At 38.5% G+C, this 25154-nt stretch overlaps 2 protein-coding genes across 2 annotated transcripts; one reads left to right on the top strand and one right to left on the bottom strand.

The window, feature by feature from the left end:
* Positions 1 to 13137: 13137 nt before the first annotated feature.
* On the bottom strand, positions 13138 to 15013 carry LOC133783210 (cytochrome P450 71D9-like). Its single transcript, XM_062222757.1, has 2 exons — positions 14094 to 15013; positions 13138 to 13981 (listed from the first exon to the last, which is right to left on the bottom strand). Exons 1-2 carry the CDS (start codon positions 14991 to 14993, stop codon positions 13352 to 13354), a joined length of 1530 nt encoding a protein of 509 aa, XP_062078741.1. The 5' UTR covers positions 14994 to 15013; the 3' UTR covers positions 13138 to 13351.
* A 1748-nt stretch (positions 15014 to 16761) lies between these two features.
* On the top strand, positions 16762 to 17673 carry LOC133786034 (uncharacterized). The gene has a single exon (XM_062225248.1). It carries the CDS (start codon positions 16762 to 16764, stop codon positions 17671 to 17673), a length of 912 nt encoding a protein of 303 aa, XP_062081232.1.
* Positions 17674 to 25154: the final 7481 nt, after the last annotated feature.

Below are 25154 nucleotides of genomic sequence, written 5' to 3'. Positions count from 1 at the left end.
CAGACCCACTCCATAAAGGTCCTGACCAACCACCCCCTGCGGCAAGTTTTACAGAAGCTCGAGTCCTCGGGAAGACTCCTAAAGTGGGCCATGGAACTAAGTCAGTTTTATATATCCTACGTCCCTAGAGTGTTCGTCAAGGGGCAAGCCCTGGCCGATTTCATCGTTGAGTGCTCTGGGGTATCTTGGGAAGACGATGATCCCAAGGACCCCGCGGCGCCCGTATGGAAGGTCTTCGTGGACGGGGCCTCGAACGAGAACGGGGCCGGGATCATCTTGGTGTCACCACAGGGGAACCAATTACAAAATTCCCTTCGTTTCCAGTTCAAGGCATCGAATAACGAAGCGGAGCACAAAGCTGTCTCAGCCGGGCTGCGTTTGGCCCGGGAAGTAGGGACAGTAAACTTGGATATCTACAGCGATTCCCAGCTGGTTGTCAGGCAAATCTCGGGGGAATATTAAACTAAAGGAGAGAGAATGGCTGCTTATGTGATCCAGACGAGAGAGATGCTGCAGGCGTTCACAAAGCACTCCATCCGCCAGATCCCGAGAGAGCAAAATGTCTTCGCGGACACACTAGCAAAGCTGGCCACCGACGCCGAAGCAGAACTGGCCGGGTGATATCGCCTAATAATTCCTAAGCGGTCGCAGTAGTAATCAGGCTATGTCGTATCCACAGAGAGGTAAAATACAAAATTAAAAGAAAGATTAGTAAATTAAAAATAATAAACTTTGGAAAAATGTAAATTTGAAAAAGAATATAAACATTAAATGAATAAAATCGAGGGATTAGAATCAGAAAGAAAGTATGGAAGGCATAAGTTTCATTCATGCAAACATATATATATATATATTTTAATAAAATTGATTCATTATACTCAACTATAATTCTACACCATTAATTATAGTTGGAAAATATATATAATAAAGCTCACCTTAAAATATGTTCTTTAATTAAATTATACTAACTTCTAATTTTAAAAACCTATCATATTATATACTTTAGAGCGACAAAATACCAATGGCAGAATACAGTAAAAAGCATATAATATAACAAATATTCTAAATTAAATTAAAAACCTAAATTACATAAGAAGAGCATGACTAGACTTATGTAAAAGATAATAATAAATTTAGAATAAAAATTAGAAGAAAATAAATTTAATTGTAACAAATATATAGAAATGAAGAACAAAATAAAGAATCAATATATTAAAAATATAATGTTAAACATGAACTCCACTCTAGCCTTTCCACAAGAAAATTTAGCCTAAAATAGGCATTGTTTTCACTCACAAAAATGTAAAAGAAAAGTAGGAAAGCTAAGTGTTTTTCTCTCCAATACTCTCTACTATTCCCTCCACCATCTGATCCTTTTTTACTCCATTTGGTCCTCTATTTATAGTGTAAATAGGGCTCAAAACGTGTAAAACTGTGTACAAAATAATGGAGAAATGGCTGAAAAATAGGTGCAAAGTGGGGAAAAATGTGGTTGAGCCGTGGGAGACAATGGGCTGGCTCGTGTCAGGCAGATGGGACGCATGTCAGGCGCGTCAGGTGACAGCTTTCTGGCGCATGGGGGACAGGGGCTGATGCAGGGGACAGGTGTCAGAACGTGGCAGATGGTGGCTAGTTGCTGGCGGCTGGGCTCCTTTTTGGGCCTAGTTTTGGGCCATTTCATCTTCAAAAATGCAATTTTCTTCATGATATCTTCAATTTTAAGTCTTTCTCTCTTCTTTCTTTTTCTTTGTATCAAAAATATATTTTATTTCCTGAAAATTAAACACAAATTAAATTAAATTTAATATTTTCAAATATAAAATATATGACAATAAATCCATGAAAATCTTAATTAAAACTTAATTAATTTTACACTTTAAGACTAATAAAATGATATTTTTGAGCACTAATCACTGGGCTAGTCCCCGTCAATCATCTCCTCGTCCCAAGCATCAGGGCCTCCGCGGTCCACACCGTCGGTCACTCCACGTCTTGGATGGGACCGCTTATCCGCTATCTGACAGCCGGGGAGGTACCAGTCGACAGGGCCGCAGCCAGGAAGCTTCAGTACCAAGTCCACCGATATGTCATGATGGACGGAAAACTCTATCGCCGGGGGTTGTCCATGCCTTACCTCAGGTGTGTGTCCGGGACAGAGCTAAGCACCATCATGCATGAAGTGCACGAAGGCTTTTGCGGAGATCATACAGCCAGGCCTAGTCTATCCAAAAAGATCCTGCCCAAGGGTACTTCTGGCCGACCATGAAGAAAGATTGTATCGATTACGTCCGCAAGTGCGAACAGTGCCAGAGGTACGCAACGGTCCCGCGGGCCCCCCCGACAGAAATAACCTTGATGAATAGCCCCTGGCCCTTTGCGGTGTGGGGGATCGATCTGGTAGGATCGCTCCCAACTGGAAAGGGAGGAGTGAAGTATGCCATCGTGGCCGTGGACTACTACACCAAGTGGGTTGAGGCGGAGCCCATGAACACAATCACTTCCAAGAAGGCCTTGGATTTCGTCATCAACAACATATTGTGTCGGTACGGCCTCCCCTACAAAATTGTATCTGATAACGGGAAATAGTTTGACAGCGCCCACTTCACCAACTTTTGCGAGAGGCATGGCATCGTCAAAAGATTCTCCGCGGTCGCCAGGCCCCAAGCAAATGGGCAGGCAGAAGCCGTGAACAAAATCCTAAAAGGGACGGTGAAGAAAAAGCTCTAGGCCTGTAAGAGCAAATGGTCCGAGGAGCTGCCCCGCGTGCTGTGGGCTTACCGGACGACCGAGAGGACATCAACCGGCCACACTCCTTACTCCATGGTCTATGGATGCGAAGCCGTCATCCCCATTGAAACGACCATCCCGTATCACCGAAGAGACACGTATGACCCCGCCCAGAACCACGCCTTACTCCAAGAATCACTAGATCTCATTGAGTAGATCCGGGAGGAATCGCAGGTGCAGCTGAAGATGTACCAAGGCAATATCACACGGCATTTCAACTCGAAAGTCAAAATCCGAAAGTTCAAAACTGGTGACTAGTCTTGCGAAGAGTCTTCCCTGCTACTCAAGATCCGGGAGTGGGGATTCTGGGCCCAAATTGGGAGGGGCCGTATGAGATCCATCATGAAGTGTGCCCTGGGACATACCGATTAAAGCGACTCGATGGCTCGGAAGTCCCGCGAGCCTGGAATGCGGAACACCTCCGTAAATACTATCAGTAGTCAGGAAAGCGTGTTCCAATTTTGCATTTTCATTGTAAACAATGTACGCCTCAGGGCGACCCCCTATGAACAATAAAAATGGCGTGTACAAAATGCCATAAAGAAATATTGTCGAACAATGAGAATCTTCCTCAAGTCACCCCAGACCAGTCTCCGCTCACTTGCAGGGGGTATCCCGGGTATGAAAAAATACCCGGCGGAGCGCAAGCTCAGGCTAGTCCCGGCTCGGACCAACGATGTCCGGGTGATACAAACCCCGTGAGACCAAGCCCGCGGCTGGTCCCACCTCGGAAGAGCGATGTCCGGGGGTATAAATTAAAGAGGACCAAGCCCAAGGCTGGTCCCACCCCGGACGAGCGATGTCCGGGGGTATAAATTAAAGAGGACCGAGCCCAAGGATGGTCCCACCCCGGACGAGCGACATTCGGGGGTATAAATTAAAGAGGACCAAGCCCAAGGCTGGTCCCACCCCGGACGAGCGATGTCCGGGGGTATAAATTCAAGAGGACCGAGCCCAACGCTGGTCCCACCCCGAACGAGCGACGTTCGAGGGTATAAATTAAAGAGGACCAAGGCCAAGGCTGGTCCCACCCCAAACGAGCGATGTCCGAGGGTATAAATTCAAGAGGACCGAGCCCAAGGCTGGTCCCACCCCGGACGAGCGATGTCCGGGGGTATAAATTAAAGAGGACCAAGCCCAAGGCTGGTCCCACCCCGGACAAGCGATGTCCGGGGGTATAAATTAAAGAGGACCAAGCCCAAGCTGGTCCCACCCCGGACGAGCGACGTCCGGGGGTATAAATTAAAGAGGGCCAAGCTTAAGCCCGGTCCCACCCCGGACGAGCGATGTCCGGGGGTATAAATTAAAGAGGACCAAGCCCAAGGCTGGTCTCACCCCGGACAAGTGATGTCCGGGGGTATAAATTAAAGAGGACCGAGCCTAAGGCCGGTCCCACCCCGGACGAGCGATGTCCGGGGGTATAAATTAAAGAGGACCAAGCCCAAGGCTGGTCCCACCCCGGACGAGCGATGTTCGAGGGTATAAATTAAAGAGGACCGAGCCTAAGTCCGGTCCCACACCGGACGAACGATGTCCGGAGGTATACCTTAAAGGGGACCAATCCCAAGGCTGGTCTCACCCCGGACGAACGATGTCCGGGGGTACAAGTTAAAAGGATCGAGCCCAAGGCTGGTCCCACTCCGAACGAGCGATGTTCAGGAGAGAGAAGCATCCAGTACGCCCCAGGGCAAAGTCGTGGCCTACAACTGATAAAGGGAGAATAAGGTTCTAAAATAAACGCAGCCACGTTGGCCCGGGCCGTTGGAGCCGAGATTGGAAACTTGGCGATTAGGTCTGAAAACTCGACAAGCTAGTCAGCTGGTCTAGTCTAGGCCGTTGGAACAGGGACCAAACCCTCTGAATCAGTCAGACACGGCAATAAAGTGAAATTTCTACTCAGGGAATAACAAAAAAATATATAGATACCAGAAAAAAGCAATACAAAGTGTTTTGGACGCATACGAGTCCAGAAAAGTTATTACAAAATTACAAAAAAATAAAAAAGATAGAGAAGAGACAAGGTGAGGATCCGGGCCTATGCTTCATCCCTCAGGAGCTCCGCGTCTTCCTTCTCCTTGGCCTCGAATTCGACCCTCTTCGATTCCGGGTCGGGTAAGACCAAGAGGTTCATGCTCTTGTCCTTGCGCCAAGCCATGTAAATGGCCTCCTCAAAGGTGACTTCCAGCATGCCGTCCGCCTCCTCTTTCTCGCGGTGGGCCTCCTCGTGTGCCGTCTTCTCCTCGCGGAGAGAGCTGTCCAGTTCACAGACCCGGGCCGTCAAGGTCTAGATCTCCTCCTTGTCCCGGGCAGACTAAGCCGCGGCCGCCTCCAAAAGGGCTGCCCTCTCGTTGGCCTCATTTTCCTTCCGGGACAAAGCCTCTTCCAGCCCGGCCTTGACGCGGTCCACCCGAGCCTGGGCCGTCTCCCTGGAAAGGGCCTCCTTGGCAGCCTCCCTCTGGCTCGCGGGTGACTCCAGCTCCAGCTGGACTATCTCCATCTTCATGGCCAGCTCGGCCACAAGGTCGGCACTCCGATGAGATAGCAAATCAACCTGGAGCAAAGAAAAGTTAGGAGAAATCCTTATTAACAAATAAGAAGAGGGAAGAAAAAGACAAGAAAAACTTACCGCGGTGGCCTGATGACGGAGAGCCTGGGAGATAAACAGCACGTTCGGATTAGCTATTGTCGCATACCGTCTGAGTTGGAGGTTGGACATGGTGTTCCCCCACCTAGTCCAACAGGTCCGTCGCTAAGGGGCCGTGTCCTGCCCAAGCTTGGGACGGAAGCCCGTCTCGGCAGCTGGCCGATCCACGATCGGCTGAGGGGCGCTGAACGCTGCCGGACGCTCCGCAAACTCGACCTGACGGCGGATCGTCAGGGCCTTGTATGTTTCGTCTCTCCAGCCCCGACCATTCTCTTAGGTCCGATTAATCAGCCAAGACTGTTCTTCCTGCACAACGGCTTCCCCCTCCTCGAGTAGTGCCAGACGTATGGGGAGAACCGGCGGTGCGGGAATCTCTTTCGTGGCGAGCCGAATCTCGCCGTGCGACTTGTCGGCCGAGTCAGCCCGCCTCGTCCGGGGCCTCTTCTTCCCGGTGTTGTCCTCCTTAGCGCCAGCGTTCAGGCCCCTTTTCCCAGAACTTTGGCTGGCTGCTGCACCCATCTCCAAATCAATCACTGAGTGTTGGACGGAGCCAGAGACTGCATCCGGGTCCACGACTTGAATGGGGACCGTGGCAAGGGCTCTCCCGCCGGGTCGAAGTTCCGCCTCAGGCACATCCTTGTTGAGGCTTGGGTCCGGGCCCGTCACCTCGTTTGCCTTTATGGCAGGTTTCCGGGCCGCTCTGTCCTTGAGGAGCTGCCTCATTTCGCTTGCAGGGGTAGACTTGCCGGAGTCTCCTGCAAAAGCACAAAAAAGAGAATTAGTATGGCAAACCAAAAGAATCAACATCAAAACTAATAATGACCCGGGATGAACCCTCATCTATGCCCCGGGCGAGACTCAACTCCTCTAAAGCGAAGGAATGGACTCGATCCCCTATGTCATCCGGGTTCAGGAAATTCCTGTACTGAAGGAACCCGGATAAGAACATAAGAACCTCCGAGCCTACGGGGACGGGAGACGAAGGTATCATCTCCCCGTTAGCCCCAAACGCGGGGCCTCAGAGTACTAGCCTATCCCTAGCTAAGTCCCAGACTTGGGGAGCATAAGTAAAGATTAAAGGGGAGTTACCTCGCCCCGATACGCTAGCCCTGGGAGTCCCCGTGTTCGGTAGGGCGTCCTCGAAGAGCTCCTTCAGCTCCTCTGAAATGGCCGCCTCCGTCTGGGCCTGGTTCCTTTTTCTCTTGGCCGCGTCAGCTCGCGTCGCCTTCTCCACTTCTGCAATGTGGTTCAGGGCCAATTGCTCCTGGATGGCGACATTCCTCTTGCACTGGATCCCTTGAAGGTTGGGGATGACAATGGTCTGGTGGGCCGCGAGGATCCCGACCAGTCGGAGGTTGTCCGTGTTGACGTAGCCTCCTACGTCCAAGTCATCCGCACTCAGCCCGAAGTAATACCTCCTCCATTCCAAGATAAACTGGGTGAGAGGAGTCTAAGCAAAAGGTCCTGCCACCCGAAGTAACATGATGAGAAACGAAGAAAAAGAAAGAAAAAATAAAAGAGGAAACGGATTGGGGAAGCACTTACCCACTCGCTGGAAGTCCAGCAGAAGCGTGGGGTTCTTCTCCACGAGGAACCCGGACGTCATGAACCAGTAGTGACGGACATCCGGGGGATGCTTCCAAGAGCTGGTGGGAGTGGGGTAGCTACCTCGCGACTTCAGTCTGTAGAAGCTGTCCAAGGTCTTATCCTTGGCGTTGACCTGCAACTCCATCTTGTAGAAATACAAAATTTCCGCAGGGGTCGGCTCCGCGATCTCCTTCGCGATACAGAATATTCTCCATTCCGCGAGCAGTCGATAGGCTTGTGGCAGGAACTGGAACAATGCGATCCCCACGTACGTCAGGAACCGCACGAAGTAATCGTTGAGCGGGAATGTGGCTCTTGCACTGATGTGGTCGGCGCTCCAGGCCTCGAACTCTTCTACGGACGTGTGCGCCCGCTCCTCGATCCTGGCCATGCGATTTTAGAAGAGTCCGAGAGTGGACTCTATGCCTAGGCGCTTCTCCAGGATGTACATCATTTGGTAGTTCCGGAACAGGTTGGGCGCCACGTCCATTTCCCATTTGTTGCCCATGGGGGTCCGGGACCCGGGGAGGGTGACGAGGGCCCTGTTGACTTCCTCCTCCGAGTGAAGGGTGACGCCCATTGCCATAGTTGATGATCTGGGAACAAAGAAAGAAAGCCAAGCAGTTAGTACCTAAACCCAAGAAAGTCGGTTAAGGTACGGGGGGTCTCCTAAGGACTGCTTGGAGTCCCCTCCGGATCGGGTCCGAGATCACCAAGGAACCACGAAACCTAGATCGGGAACGAAAAAAGGGCTACTAAGGCTCCACCATCTGTCCGGGAAGCATCCGGACCCGGAGCAACCCGAACCAGGCGACCTTCCTAATAGTTCCTAAGTGTAATCAGATTCTAGCAGCCTAAGCATACAAATTAAAAGAACAGCCTAAGTTCGTATATTCATCAAGAAGGTCAGAAGGACTTACTGGGAGTTGTTGGCCGTAGAAGATGGTGGTTGTCTGACGGTAAGAACGGCAAAACTTCTTTCTTGAACTGGAGAAGCTGATTCAGCAACTCGTCGATAGGGCAGACCCAGGACGTGCTCTTAGGCGGATGGGCAGACGCTGGGACTGTCGGAAACAGACGACGGCGTAGAGTAAGCAGGCGATGAGGGATGTCATCGGCAATATCGGACATGCAAAGCTTATCAGTTCTTGAAATGGCTCGAGAGTGTAAAAATGGCAAATGAGTGTCTCGGGAGTATTTATAAAGGCCCCAATCCTGGCCTCTGATCCAATGGATAGAAATCTCCCCATCGAACAGTCCACGATCGTGCAGGGGCATTTATGAGCACTCAAAAGTTGGATCCTCGCCATCTCGGATCTAACGGCCCAGGAAAGGCGAATGTCAAAGGTCGCCCCATCTGACGGTCCACATCAGCACAGGAGCATTAATGAAGGACCCCCGTGCGGATGGGATGCTTCAAGATCTGTGCTGACGCACTAGCCCAGGCCTAGCGACCCTTGAGGTGGCTAGGTGACCTTTCGAGGACGAGATCCATCCATGCAGCAGTCACCTGGTGACACGTGTACCCCTGCCACGAAGCAGGACTTAGGTAAACGTACTCCGACAATGGTAAATGGTCCGGGCCCAGCCTATGGCCAGCGTCGCTGCCCTTTGTCACGGACCCACGATTCCAAGCAGGAACTGGGAAGGCAACTGTGGGCCATTTGGGAACAAGGCAAGCCTCCACCTGGCAGCCCCAGGCGAAGGCTTGGGGGGTAAAAGTTATCCCCATTTCCTTTCGTGGGCCCGGGACGATGGTTCAGGCCCATGGTCCGGGCGTTCGGATGTGGGCCCAGCCCAAGCTCGCTTGGTACAGAAATAAGCAAGGGCTACGGCCCAAGTGTGATTCTGGGCCCTAATGGTGTCCAGGATGGTGATCTAGGACGGTAGTCCGGGAGACGTTCTGACAGTTCGGATTGCAGTTGAAGTATACGTAAAACGATCCTGGGACCTGGTAAACGGTCCAGGCCTGTGGTAAACGAAGAGGGACAAAGGTAAACGGACCCAGATTAGGTCCTCTCAGTTTGGCAAGGAAAAGAATCCGTGATCCTGAAGCCGCCCCACGACGCGTGGGGGTTATCCCCACTTTTCACCTGCGGAAAAGGCCACCTCGGGATTGCATGCTGCTGTTTCAGACCTGCACTGCCAAGTACTCTGACTGGCTTTGTCCCCTGAATCTGTCTCGTAACTCGAAGTGCCCAGACCAAAAGCACCTTTCTTTCGGGAAAAATAAAGTTCTCGGGCCACCCTATTGGGCCTTAATTAGTCTTGAACCTATGTATGTTTTATCTTTTATATTGGGCTTTCGCCAGAGAAGCCAAGAGTATCCACACCTTTGACGGGCCCGAGTCATATCCGGCCCAAATCCAGTGTTCCTATGAGTCTATAAATACAGGCTATAGAGCACTGGAGAAAAGGATCTCTCTTCGACTTATATACAGTTACTCTGTCAAAACATAGAGAAAAACTCCATTGTAAAAGACTTTCCAAGCTCTAATACAACTGACTCGTGGACTAAGGCTGATTAACGCCCCAACCACGTAAAAATCTTGTCTTAATCTTCTAAATTCCATATCATTAGTCTTAGCTAGTATTCATTAGTGTCGTTTCTGAAAATCTCGGTAAACAGGGAGGTATACATAATCAGTGGTATTGATGCAAAGTCAAAACGAGCTTAGCATAAGTGCGCTACGCTCGATTGGGTAAGCATAACTATTGGGTATGAACTCATATGGACCTAAGGTTTGGTGTGAGTGTTTTACACATAAGGATAATAGGCCTAGCAGATGATTAAGTTGAAATTATTGAAGTGATAAGGTTTTCATAAGTCAAAAGGTGAAATGATGAGGTGAAATGTGTCAAATTTTGATACAATAAGGCCAAATAATTGAAAATAAAGAATTGTCATCAACCTTATCACTTTGCACGACCAAGACTCTGAAAAACAGAGAGAAAAGAAAACCAAAAACCATTTCTTGGCTGGTTTGAAGAGATTCTAAGGAGATCCAAGTGAAATCAAAGCCAAAGAAGTTGATTAAGCTTAGTTTTGGTCTTTTTATGGTAAGTTCTTATACTTGGAAGTTAAGCCATGTTTTTGAATTTTTCTGAGAGCTTATCTATGGTGTTTTATCCTTTTTAAGATATTTCTTGGTGGTTTCCAAGTGGTTTGAGGTTTAGGAAAGCTTGAAGAGATTGTTTTCGCCGAAAATTTGCTCGGTAAGTGAAATTTTGTGTTTTATGAGGGTTTTGGGGTTCTTGGAGTACAAGCTGATTTTTTATTATTTTATTGATTTTATAAGAGGGTAGATATGTTTATAAATGTTTTAATAGACGTGGAGACTCATTTAATTTGGGTGATGATCTTGGAAATTAGAATTTTATCAAAATCGGTATATGATAACTTTGTGATGAATTATGTTGGTAATTGGGATATATGGTTATGGCAGGTTATTTGATGTTGATTACTGATTGATTTTGGTATTTGGGGAAAGCTAAAATTAAGGGGAAACTCTGTCAAAATTTTTCTAAGTGTCTAAGATAAATCTAATGCTCGATCTAGGTGGTTTAAGGCATTTTAGGCATGATTTGGATATGAAAGTTGATATGATGTTTTATGGGTATTTTTAAATGATAGTTCAATGTCTAACTGCCATCATTATGATGAGAAATCCATGCCATTGTCAGGATAATCACATCAACACCTAATACACCACTTGTTACACGGTAAAATATATTTTGGACAGAAGGTAAGTAAAGTACTCAACTGCAACACAAGAATTATATGTTATGTGAAAGTATGCATTATATGAATAGTTAGTGAGTAAGGGGTATTAACATACATTGACACTTCATCATAAATTTGTATGCATGACATAATAGTGATAAGGTGAATTATTGTATGATATAAGACCATGCATAATATTATGATGATTAATTATATGATGCCTTAGCAAGTTTTATGCAACATAAAAGCAAGTTGTAATAAGAAGTTTAAGTTCAGTGCCACTGTTTTGAAAAGACAAATGAAAGTGTTAATAAGTGTAAACGGAGGCCTATAGTAGGCTTATAGTGGCAGCCCAATAGTTTGGGCTAGGTTTTAGTGAACCAACTATATTGTTTGCCATGTTTCTGTTTTTATTACTCCTCCATATGAGTTATTGTTATATGTATTAACACCACAGTGTGTGGTCGCCTTAACTCTTGAGCCCGACGGGGCAACGATGGAATAAGGTTTTTAATGTGTCCTACTGTGGTGATGGCTAGCCGGAGGAGGACCCATGGGATTTTATATTATATTGTAACAAGCCCTGTAGGCATTGACCAATTCAAACAGTGTGCACAATATTAAGGGGCCCAAAATTTAAAAAGAAGTTGTGTATGTCATTTGACATTGAGTAATCATTAGCATTGCATGCATTACTTTGCTTACTGAGCTTTAAGCTCACAGTTGTCTTGTGCTGCAGGTAGAGAAAGAAATGAGTGAATGACATAAGGAGTACTGAAGCATGGTCCTGACCCTGATTTGTACATATGAACACATCGACCTTTTGTGGGCTAATTCAGTTTATCAATGTGATATTTGTAATAAAGTGTGAAGTTATGTTTTGAAAACAAATTGGGTTATTTAATACTTATGTATAATATGTTTGAGACACACTTTATGTTTAATGTAAATAATGTGAAATGAATTTTCAAAAAAAAAAAAAAAAAAGATGTCCAGATTTCCGCAGTAAGAAATTATGATATATTTCTAAAATGTAACACCTCAGATATGGTTTTAACTAAAATAAGTGAGGGTGTTACACATCTATTTTTGCTTTGGAGTATGCTCCATACATAACCTCCAGAGAACGCCAAAGGTCAGCTGTGGTTTGACACCCCATTACTTCAGTGGCTATGGTCTCTGTTATCGAACCATAGAGCCATCCCATGAGTAGTTGATCGTTTACGATCCATTCCTCATACTCAGGGTTTCGCACCATTTCAGAGGTTGCAGCTGGCTCGAAGCTCCCAGAATTTGCACCTGCAACAAGAAACTCAAGGGTGGTGTTTTACTACAATTCAAAAAACTATCTAAACGGTGATCACAAATAATGGTCGACACCATGGTTTGCCATAGTGAAAAGTTATTTTGGTCCAGCTTCATCACAAAGGGTTGACTCAGGGTGCTTCCAAAGGGGTTGGTGGGAACAGGATGAACGGAATGGATAGGAGTGATGGTAGGGGGATCTGTATTTCACCAGTGGGAGTGACGGCTGGTGTTGTGTTTGAGTGGCTGGTTGGAGGAGTAGAATCATCGTTACTACCGGTGGACATGACGGCGACGATCGAGAACCTGTCTTTGATACCAAGAGAAGTTTTGGATATTTAGGTAGAAAAGCTTTGGATGCTTAGGGATGAATAATACTCAGCTCAATTGGAGACTAAGAGTGAATTTCATTATAGAGACATGTTACAAAACAAATTAGAGCAAATGAGCTCAATACATGTGTATATGAGAAAAGCAAATAATCCTAACAGAAATATTCCCTATGACAGTTGTGATGGTACTACAGAATTTTCAAGAATAATCAATTGGTGATTATCCTCTGCAGTGCAGGTGCAGGTGAGCTCTCGGTATTGCTGGTGTTGTTTGGTCTATTGCACTGTTGAGTCTTGACACCCTTTTCCAGCACCAAATATATTAAAAGGACTACAATCAATAAGGCTGGCAAAACAGGTCACGGTACAATAACATGACACGAACACAACATGATTAATTGACACGAATCAACACAAATTGACACGATTAACTACAAAATTTAATACAATATATAAAATAAATATTTGTACAAATTTTGTTTAATCATTTTCATATAAATAAAATGACAAGCATAAACTTCACGAGCTAATTTATTTTTTTTGTGAGAACTATTTCATAAAATTTAACCAAATTAATCATTATATTGATTAATTAATTTTTGACATACCGATCAGAATGACGATTTTCATTAAACGGGTCATAAAAAGGTAACACAACACGAACACGGTTATAAATAGGTTGACACAATAACACGAATTGACAGCCCTAATAATCAATCAATATGCACCAAAACAAAGCTTTGAAATTTTGAAACTAATTAATGAACAGTAATTAGATATTTTAATAGTACTTCTCATTCTACAAAGCCAAATGTGTGGTCAATTAATGACACAAAGCAAAGGTTGAACACGTCTCTTGTGAATACCAACAAGGTTTCATAAGATATATGCTTTTTACACGAATGAGAAGAAGAAACATCCTTTATTCAATTAATTATTGAAAAAACAAGAAACTTTGTTCATCTTTCCTTGTTATTTTGCAGTAGTAGTAGACAGTTCATAAGCAACAGGAATCAACTGTAGACCATTTTTTCTTTTGAGTGATGCACCAAAAAACTCAGTCATGTCCAAGTCTTCATGTTTCATTCCATTGGGGAGTATCCAATCAAAGTGATATAGCAACAGTGCAAGAGAAAGCTCAACATTGATAAGACCGAAAGACATGCCAGCACATATTCTCCTTCCAGCACCAAATGGGATATATTCAAAGTTGTTACCTTTGGAGTCAATAGAACTATCTAAGAACCTCTCTGGTATAAAACTCTCAGGTTCAGTCCAATATCTAGGATCTCTCCCAATTACCCATGCATTAACTATGGTCTGGGTTTTTGCAGGGATCTCATAACCATTAATCTCACACTTCTCTTGATTTTCTCTTGGCAATAACAATGGAAAAGTAGGATGTAATCTCATGGACTCTTTAACAACTGATTTTAAGTACATCATCTCACCAAGTCCCGTCTCATCAACAAATCCTTTTCTGTTAAAGACTTCTCTAACCTCATCTTGTGCCTTTTTCATTGTTCTTGGATTCTTCATCATTTCTGACATAGCCCACTCAACAGTTGTAGAAGATGTCTCAGTCCCAGCACCAAAGATGTCCTAAAAGTCATCATCATTCATAAATTAAAAATTGGTATCATCGTACAAAGGTCAGATTTGCATGTGCATGTGTGATTGTGTGTAAAGTAGCAAATAAAAGGAAACTACTTACAAAGATTATCGCATACAGATTTTGACTTGTCAAGGAAAATCCAAGGTCGCTACTGTTATGAAACTTTAGAAGAACATCAACAAAGTCTTCATCTATTTCACCATCCCCACTTTTCTCAGCTGGCTTTTGCTCCATGTGCTCATGGATGATTTCTTCAAATATCCTCGCCGCTCTTTGTTTAAGCCTCTCGAGTTTAGGCCTAGTTCGACTCATCTGGTAAAATAATTTAACAGAAGGAAACAAATCTGAAAGTGCAAAGCCTAATGATACCTCAGTAGCTTCCATCAACACTGATAAGAACTCCTTGTTGTGCATCCTTGTCCTACCACAGGCCGCACGTGAAATGATGCTATACATCATCATGTTGAGCCTCTCACTGAGATTGATAACATCACCAACATTCGATGAAATCGATTCTATAAAGTTGAACATCTCTTTCTCTCTAATGGGTCTGAAGGACTGAACTTTTTTTGCACTTAAAAGCTGCTGCATGAAAATCGTTCGCAGCTTCCTCCAATAGTCACCATATGGAGCAAAAGCAAGGTCTTTACAGTCATAGAAGATGATTTTAGCAAAAAGAATGGAGGGTCTTGATGCAAAAGCGATATCATGGACTCTCATCACCTCTTTGGCGTATTCTGGTGATGAAACCACTATGGTTTGAACTTCTCCAATTCTTAAGTACATTAGTGGTCCATGTTTCATGGCTAAATCTCTGAGAGTATGATGGACTAAAGGGCCAATAAGTTGGTGAATGTTTCCCAAAATAGGTAGTTTCCATGGCCCTGGAGGTAGTTTTGAAGCTGAGCTGCTGGTTCTGCTACTTTGTATGAGTATTTTTATCACCATAAACACAAAGATGAATGAGAAGAAAAGAAAAGGTTGTAGTTGGATCTCCATGTGGAAATTAAGTGATTGTTCAAGTTTGTTGAATAAGCTTTAAATAAAAGTAGTATGAATAATAGTACCATGACCACTCCACATATTTGTTGAATGGCTCCAAAGTCTAGATGTGACACTAAACCTAATATTTTGACGTTTTGCTCCAAGCATCCTCTCATTCTATTGATGAAAAGTGCGATTGGTAGATACTGATATCAGTAGTGATCAGCACTTAATAAGTACTGAAGTAGTATAGACTTTGTTGGATGACATAAATTCTGTGGGTTCTACTTCATTTATTATTTTTTTTAGAGTAATGCTGGACACACTCAAAATTACACACTTTTTGCAGCCTATGATATGTATTTATTTTTAGCTATAGATAAGTTTTAGTGGTAACCATGGTTAAAATTACTTGCACATCGATTATTATTCTTTTTTTATAGCTGTCAACTTAAATTCTTTGGGTTCAACTAAATATATTATTTTTAAAGCTAATATTTAAGTTTCTTTACATATTCAAGAAAAAGTGTTCGCAGAGTGTAATAGTATGTGTGTTGACGTGGAACCTTTGCTATGGCTCTCTTTGGGAAAATCACTTTGAGGATAACACATACACATTTCTATTGTCATGTAGAAGTTTATATTACAAAACTCAAATTATCCTGGATTGAGAAAATAACAGGGAAAAAAGAGCAATATATATATATATATATAAATATAGTGTTTGTTTAGTTTTATTTAAAATTTATTATATATTTTAATTATTATTTAAATTTTAAATAAACAATGTTATATATTATAAAAGAAAGACACAAACATATTTAAAAAATCAAGTTAAAACATTGTATAATTTTAAAAGAAATAAATAATATCATAACTTTTATTTAAAAATATCTTTAAACCAAGAATCTCTTAGATACACACTTTTTACATATAAAAATATGACATCTTCTTGTTTCAAAGTAAATTATTTGATATTTTCTATTAGTTTTAAATTTAGTGTTCATAATAACTTAAATTTTTGTATTTTTTTATTTTGTTGATTTATTTATTATATATGGTAATTTTAATTTTAAAAGTAAATACTTTTTTCTAAAAAAATTTAGAAAAAATGGTCAATATAATTAAATATTAAGAAATTCTAAATTAAAAGTATGAATTTAAAAAGTTTATTTGATGAAATTTTAACTATTTAATTAAAAAAAATTAAACGAATAAAAATTTATATATAAAAATATATTATTCAATTAATAGCTAGAAAAATTAAAATAAGTAATTTCTCGTTAAAAAACTAAGGGACAAAATAAGAAATATGTATATTTATGTCTTGTGTCACTATTACATATATGTTTGGATAAACAAAATATATTAAGTGACAAAAATAAATAATTAAGAAAAGAATGAAAAAAAAAATTAACACATATATATTTTTTGGTTATAGGTTTTAAAACATAATTGATAATGTAATTTAAATACTTTAATATAAATTTTAAAATATGTGATGAGAAATTATTATGGCTTATTAATTATTTTTGTATTTTTATTTTCAATTGATTTACTTTATTTAGATAACTTTATTTTTTTATTTTTTTAACATATTTACCATATTTAGATGACTTTAAAACTACGGTGTTAGAGAAAAAATAAAAAAAAAGTATTAAATCTAACGGAGGATAAATTGGGATTCTGGCATACTCTCTGGTATTTGAAGGTGCCACCAAAGGTCAGGAACCTGCTGTGGAGGGTGTTAACTGGTTGTTTGCCCACTAAAACTCAGTTGAGAATGAAGCAAGTGGTAGTAAATGTTTTGTGTCCTTTTTGTAATGTGGTGGAGGAATCTATCTTTCATAGTCTAGTTCAATGTAATTTTGTTCAAGAAGTTTGGAGCAGTTTTCTGTTACATGTGAATGTTGGGGTCGTTGGAGGCTTTAGGGATTGGTTTGACGGGCTGTTTCAGAGATTTGATAAGGACAAGTTGGGGAAAGTTGCAGCGGTTTGCTGGGCTATCTGGGGAGCTTGGAACAATCTGGTGTGGAACCAAAAAGGAACTAATGTGGATGACTTAGTTACATCAGCTATGTTATGCCTTGAACAATGGATTAATGCTCAAGATCGAGATATAAATGTCTCAATGGAATTATTCTTACCAAGAGACGGGAGTGAGCATTGGATTAGACCTCAGGCGAGTATAGTCAAGGTAAATGTTGATGCAACTATCTTTACTGATCATGTGTGCTATAACTATTATTATCTGGTGACTAGAAATTCAGATGGTGGTTTGGTGGAAGCAAAATCTGTGTGTAATCTTGGGCAAATACAACCTGAGGTGGCCGAAACTATTAGAATGAAGGAGGCTTTGAATTGGATTCGTGGCCAACGAAAGATGAGTTTTATTGTTGAGACAATCTTCCTTGGCTTGATTCAAGCTCTTAGGAGCTCATTACAGATGAGTTCTTATTTTGGGGTGGTTATTCAAGATTGTAAGACTTTACTTCCTAGTTTGCATAATGTTTCATTATTTTTTGTTAAATGCTCTGCGAATAGAGTTGTTCATTACTTGGCAAGAGCATCCAATGTCATTTCTGAGCGTAGTTTTGGAGAGAGTACTGCTCTCTCTGAGTTTAGTGATGTATTGCTAAACGATATCTCACTACACCAAAATGTCCATTTTGTGTCAGTCAAACGTGTTGATTGACGCCGTTGACCGAGATTGAACATTTGTGTCAGTTGGGCACTGCCACAAATGCAAGGGCATTTGCGTCAATACTAACACTGACAGCGTTAATGGGGAAAATTCGTGTCAGTGGCAATATGACACTATTAATGGGGACATTAGCGTCAGTGCCTAACTAACGCTAACGGAAGGTTTGCGTCAGTGGGGCACTGACGCAAACCTTTTGTTAGCACCAGTTAGGCACTGACGTAAATGTCATTAGACCCCAATAATACACAGCTTCGTCCTCAATTTCCATTTGACCTAAAAAATTCTAAAAAAATTCTCTACGTGAAAACCCTCCACACCAGCGGCACCTCTGACTTTCTTGACCCATTTTGATGAGTTTTTCATATATATTTTTTTCATATTTAATGTTAAATTGATGAATATTATTTGTTTATGAACCTTATACATGGTTTTTGTTTAATTTTTTGTGTAGATTTTTTATTTTTGATGGGGTTGGGGTTTGCCTTTTTTTTTTTTTTCTCTGCTTGGGTTTCATTTTGCAGGAGGCCCTTGGTGGTGGTCGCGATGGTCGTCGAGGTCATGGTGGGTGGCTGGGGTCGAGATGGTGGCTAAGGGCAGGGGTCGCATACGGTGTCTGGCTGGGAGCTTGATCAGTATTTGCGTAGCATTTTTTTTATTTTTTTTAATGTAGCATTTGCGTCAGTGCCTAACTATCACAAATGTCAGCCTGGTTTGCATCATGGGATTCCAGTCACATATAAAACTGACGCAAAAACTTAATTGTGGCAGTTAGAAACCAACACAAATGCTTTTTTTTTTTGTAGTAGTGTCTCTTAATGAAGTTTTATTGTTTATTAAAAAAAGTCAAATTAACAAGAGGCAGTTATGTTAAAGAGAGCTCATGATAGTAATTAACTTATTATCCTAAAGGGAAAGGCATTGTTGTGAGTATAGTAAATAAATAATACTCAATAGTGTTAACAAAAAAATTATAATAATACTCAATATTGATTAACTTTCTCCATTATTGCTATAATGTATAATCGAAATATTAAAAAATAATATATATATATATACACACATATAAATATGTCAGATAGAGACAATAATTGACAGTGCAGCAAAAGAAATATTCCTCTTTCTAGACAACCGGAACTCTACATATGTAGCCAAAAAAAGAAAAGAAGAAACATTGGCAGATAAACCTGAAAATCCTCACCACTAGGTCTAAAATAGTCAAACAGTTTTAGAACCTTCAAACAATCAGAAAATTCAAAATTTTGACTAGCAACACCATCCTTGGTCTGTTGAAGTTCCACAACAAGTGGCATAATTATTGCCTCTTTGATTATTCATATGGGGCATAGACCAAATCTATTGAAACAAATTAAACCAAATATATAAAATCCAAAACTTTTAGTTCCAATATATAATTTGTGATTAGATCCTCCAAATCCTCAAACAAACTATAATTTTATACTTGTCCTCGTGAAGAAGCCACTGATACAAACGATTTTCACACTACAAAAATTTTATTTGTACGTACAACATAATTTGAAACAAAAAATGAAAATGTTGTGGACAAAAAATAACGTCATAAATTTATTAGTATTATAAAAATAGGCGTAGCTAAAAATAGTAGTCATAAAAAATGTAATTTGTTGTAACTGCTAAATGTATTTTCTGTCTCATCAAATTTTATAATTATATGCCTTAAAAATATATAATTATATATAATAAGTTGATATTATAATTATATTAGTGAGAATAGGTAATTAAATATTACTTAATTATGAAAAAAAATGATCGAAAATTACATAAAATTAATATAATTTTTTTTTATCTTTTAACATAAATATAAGAGTTTAACTTTTCCAAAATTATGTATAGTTTTTTTTATTTAAAGTTAATTATATGGGATTAAATTTCACATACTTTTCTTTGATATATGCCTTAGTTAAGTTAAGTGTTTTTAGTTGTGTACTACTTTTAGGATAATTTTGTTATTTCACTCTAATGGATAATTATGTTACAATTCCATATATTGTTTTTTATGTTTTTGATATTTTCATATTATATCATTGTTTTCTTTCTGTACGTATTTTTTTCCAATTTTTTTAGAATTACTTTTTCACTTTTTTCTTCCTTTTTTTTAGTGCTTGGTTTATTCTTTATAATTTTTTAAGTTTATGTAATTTTTTAGAATCATTTTTCTTTCACCTTTTTGTGCTATATGTTACTATTTTCCCAGGTTTGAGTCCGGCATCTTTATTTATATATATATATATATATATATATATTCTCCATTTTGTTTTATTTTTTTGTTTTATTATTTTATCTTCTTTTTTTAAGGGCGAGAGTAAAAACAACTAAGTTAGAGAGGTTGTTGGGTGCATCAATAGGTTAGTTGGGTCTTCTAGTAATGTAAATATAATTTTAGCTCTTAATAATAATGTGAAGATGAAGTTGTATGAGCTTTAAAAGATTGATACTAAACAGTCTTTCTTGGATCCTCAACCGATAGCGTTGAAATTTTTTGCAAGAGCAAAATGGTTAAATATCATTAACCTAATTCTCATGAAATATGAAAATACACCTTAAAAAAATACAGATTGATCAAAAGATTATACTGAGGCCTCTTGATGGTAAAGTGATTTTTGCATTATCTAATTAACTCTTTTGATGATTCTGCCGAGGAGATATATTTTGTGTTTTAGTAGCATATGTACAGTATCCTTTAATTTGAGAGATTTATTGATAAGCTCTTTGCTAACAACTGGCATGAATCTGTGGGATATTATCAAGCTATGTAGATAAGATACATAAAGCTAAATTTAAGTATGGTTATCCCTAAGATACAGTGACAAGTTATCCTGGTGGTAACAAATTACTTATAATATTGGTAACTGGTTACCCTAAAATGGTAACAAATTATCCTGATTGTAACTAGTTACCTATAAAATGGTAACAAGTAACACTGATGGTAACTGGTTACTCCTAAGATGGCAACAAACTACCTTGATGGGAACATCTAGATTTGGAAATATATATATATATATATGGAAGACTTATCAATGGTTACTTCCCATAGATGTGTACTAACAATTATGATGATGTGGTAACATAGTAACTTGGTATAGCAAGTCACCGATAAGTAAATATTTTTTTCTACACTAATTTCGAATTTAGTTATTTTTTGTTTGCCATAATTAATGGTGTTTCCAACCAATGAGAAACACTAGCTATATTTAGAAATTGACATACATTTGAAAAATAAAAATTTTATAATATTATATTTTCATAATAAATACATGTTTTTCATCAGGTAACCCTTCCAAAAATTGAAAAAATCAAAATTTATTTTTAGAAATATTAATTAAAAACTATAAATATGGACAATTGATCTTAATCTAACGGTTAATATTAAAGTAACCATCTATGGGTAGTAACCATTAAGAGTGCACCCATATATATATATATTAATATAAATGTGAAAGGTAATCTATGAAGTAATTAGGGCCAATTTGGTACATTTGTAGCTATGATATGGGGAAAAGCAGCTGCAGTTGTGCTATGGAAAAAAGTTGTTGAGTGCTTGGTAAATTATAGATTTTAAAGTACTATAGGTTGGAAAAGTTGTACCAAGAAGTCATATTTATTTTATTTTATTAAAACATATTCATATGTTTAAATAAAATATGTTTTTGATAAGAGACTAATAAAGTGATCATAAACAAAAATATTATATTATATAATATATACTATTGTGTATATATATTATATTATATAATAAAATGGTGATATGATTAATTTAATCTCAATGATGAGACATTTTTAATTGTAAAACCAATTTTAAAGTATAAGAAATCAAAGTATTTAAATAAATCAATGAGGGTTTATTTTCCTTGATTTAATTGTTTTTGGCATCTTCAAATTGATCTTAGTGAGGAAAGTCAATGGATGTCAAAGTAGTGTTTTCAAAAGAATCTCAAAGAGACTTAGAAAATGCACATAAGTTGTTTAAGTGATTTTGAGATTATTAAACAACTAAAAATGAAATTTAGTGATTATTTGCTTGAGAAATTTTCACATGGCATTTGTTCACATATTTCATTTTTGGGAAATATATAAAAGAATGCAATCAAGTAAATGTACGTTATTTTTAAAGAAGTGTGTCTTGCTATATTAGCAAGTAAATAAATCAAATAAACTAACATTGATGTTTTGTTTATCTTGATCTATTGAGAGTTTATCATGTGGCTTTAAAGGACTCATGATGAGAACTCTAGGAATTATAAGTCTAGATTTATCTTGGAAGATAAAAGACTTGATAGAAATAAAGATTTCTATTTTAAAAAAAAAAAATGATATTTTCACTTTATGTTAGAAAATGTGGGGGTGATGCTCCAAAGTTAAATCAATTTATTTTGTTGATAATAATTGATTAATTTGGTCATCCTATCAAATAGGTAATTTGGAATTCTACATTTTAAATTACTTTTGTTATATATGTATAGAATGAATAAATCTAGACATGGGTTATGTCTAAAGTTATTGTTTGTAAAATATTTGATTCAAGAAGGAATCAATTTAAAACACAAAGAGAATTTTATAAATAAAGAGGTTTCTAGAATTAATATTCAAGAAAAGTGTTTATCTTGGACATTGAAGTATAAAGTAGTGGGGGTGTTGACTACGGTCAAACTTACTATTTTAAAGATGTAACTATTTTAATCAAACTATAGATAGCACAATGTTTGAATAATATAATGAGAGAATGATTAAGTATGCATACATGAGAAAAGAAATTACTCAAATTGAATCATTTTTACATCTCAATAGATGAGACTTAGACTCCCTAAAGAGATTTATGATTGATGGTAACCTATCTTAATACTAGTAATCAAACTAGTATCAGGTCTGTTCAATAGGTAATAACAAGTCAATCAAGTGAATAATAGCAGTACTCAAATTGTGTCCTATCTGAGATATGAGTACTAGAGTGTTACCAAAATGAGAGTTAAAACTGAAAGGTTTTTTAATAGATTTTAGTCTTGAAATTGTAAGAGTTTTACCTATATAGACCTAGGGGTGGTGTTGCCCCTCATAAGAATTGAGAGTCATCTCAAGAAAAGTCTATGAATGGAATATCTACATGGCCATCAATGGTGCGAAAATGAGACATTGAGGTCTCAAGTTAACATAGTAAATGTGAGTATGTTATCACCGGTTTGTTATCAAGGGATAGTGGTTCAATACTTTGGCAACCAAAATTTCAACAAACTTTGTGATAATTACACTAATTAAAGTAAAATTCAAGTCGAAAGACATTTTACTTTATGAACTAATGCAAAGGTTTCTATAGAGAGTAATTATTTAATCAAGTGAAGGAATATTATATTTTAATATAATATTTTATTGATTAAATAAGTGTTACAAAAAGTGATTATTTCATATAATTTTTTATTGATTAAATAAATGTTATAATATAATGTTAGATTAAATAATATGCAAATGTGATTTGTCCCACAAATGTGATTTGTCGCACCTTGTATCATATTAGTGAGAGTTACAAAATTGGACATATGTGTCTGCCCAAATGTAACATATTTTGGAGTTACAATTTGTAACTCCCAAATACTGCCTAATAATGTGTAGATTGTGAGTTACACATTTGTGTTTGAGTTTCATGGAGTCATTATGTAATATGGTTGTTGGAGACATGTTTTCAACTTCCATTAGGTGTATGTAGGTTACAAAATCACGTGGGAAATAATTTAAGACTTTTTGGAAAAATGGAATTTTTGGAGGTTGAAATTGTTTGTGGTCGCGGCCATTAATTATCCATGGTCACGACCTGGGGGATAGAGGCCAATGGTCGTAGCCAGGGACGTTGACAGCCAACTCCGACTTCTTTTTTCCATCTTGAATGGTTCTAACACCTCATGTAACTTCAAAAACTCAGTTTTAATTTTATAAACATCCAATTAAACATTAGTAATAGCCATGGAAGTTGGTGAAAATTCAAAGAGTGTTTCAAAACTCTATAAATAGAAGATTATTGCTCACTTGTAAGATACACTATTTTCTATCTACAAATTACTTGGTTGGAAAATACATCATAGATATTTGATCATTCCAGAGAGCTATTTCCTTGAGAGAATCCTTAATGCTTAGATAATAGAGGGAAAATAAGCTTTTTGACAAATGTCTTAAACTTTGTTCAAGTTGGTGATCCCCACTACTCTGCACTTTGGTTGTGTGAGTGTGAGAGTCTATCTTTGTTCAAGTTGGTTGCTTCTATCTTATTTATTTTTTGTGTTGTTATGCTTTGATCAAGTTGTATTATCAATATATCTATCATTTTCTAATTTTATTTACTTGTATTTTTGCAATTAAATTGTAATATTTGTTTATCTATCATCTTGTTTATTAGAACTTTTTGCATAGAATTATATCTTTGATTTTACCATTTCCATTGAATATATTCTCTAACACATATGATGTCATATACTTATATACTAGAGGTCGATTTATGAGGAACCGATGTCTTGTGTTTTTTCACAAGTATTTGAACTTGATTTAAAAACACCACTCCATACAATTTTTTTTAGTAGTGTTCCTTGAGCTGGTTTTTGCATTTCCTTTCGCCTCAAATACTCCAGTGTCAAGATAAAAGACCGTTGTGGTCATGATGACTTGGAGATCCACTAAGGTTGATAAAGTGAAAAGGCTGATATTGATTAAAAAAAACGTTTATAATTATAACATTGACAAAACAGACCAAGAACAAGAGGTCACTGTCTATTATTGCCATTAAGGAAAAAGATAAGGGAACATATATGATTCTATTGGATGATCATTTATTGCCATTATCGTCTAATCCTTTGTCCTAGCTTTTTTATCTATGTAATAAATATCTGATGTAAAAAAATTCGGGGGAAAAATGCTTAACATTATTGATTTAGTGCTATGTGGGTCCTTGTCGTTTACTCTGCAGTTAAATTTGACTTTGACTTATATAGTGGTTATCTAACAATTTCTAATTGGTTGAAATAGTTAAAGAAGTTGAATACCAAAAAAATCATCTGCTTTTTCTTACGAGCATAAAGTATAAAAAACAAAAATTTTACTTTGCCTTTTTAAAAAATATAAATTATTTAACAAATTGTACGGAAGAATATTTTTAATGAATGAGCTAAAATGTATTATTTTTTTTTTATAATAATGAGAAAAAATAGTTAAGTAGTCTTCTAATAGATGATATAAAGTTATATTGTTTTACCTAAATAAATAATATTTCTTTATATGTAGTGAAATACTATTCATCAAGCTATAAATATTTTATTATTTTTTTTTATAAATGTTTATATATATATGAGTGTGATATTATTATATGTAATTATTTTATTTCTTAAAATTAATAAAATATTTTAAAAAATTTATTATATAAATAATGTAGAGAAAAAATAGAGAAGCAGATATATGGTATA

Source organism: Humulus lupulus, chromosome 6 (genome assembly GCF_963169125.1).
Source record: "Humulus lupulus chromosome 6, drHumLupu1.1, whole genome shotgun sequence".
NCBI lineage: Eukaryota > Viridiplantae > Streptophyta > Magnoliopsida > Rosales > Cannabaceae > Humulus > Humulus lupulus.
The sequence above is the reverse complement of the archived record's forward strand: the minus strand, read 5'-3'. Positions and strand labels throughout refer to the sequence as shown.

Excerpts from the sequence above, each read along its gene's own strand:
- LOC133783210 (XM_062222757.1), bottom strand. The coding sequence starts at position 14,993 with ATGGAGATCCAACTACAACCTTTTCTTTTCTTCTCATTCATCTTTGTG. Across the intron at positions 13,982-14,093 it reads ATCTGTATGCGATAATCTTT|GACATCTTTGGTGCTGGGAC; the intron begins GTAAGTAGTTTC and ends GATGACTTTTAG.
- LOC133786034 (XM_062225248.1), top strand. The coding sequence starts at position 16,762 with ATGAAGCAAGTGGTAGTAAATGTTTTGTGTCCTTTTTGTAATGTGGTG.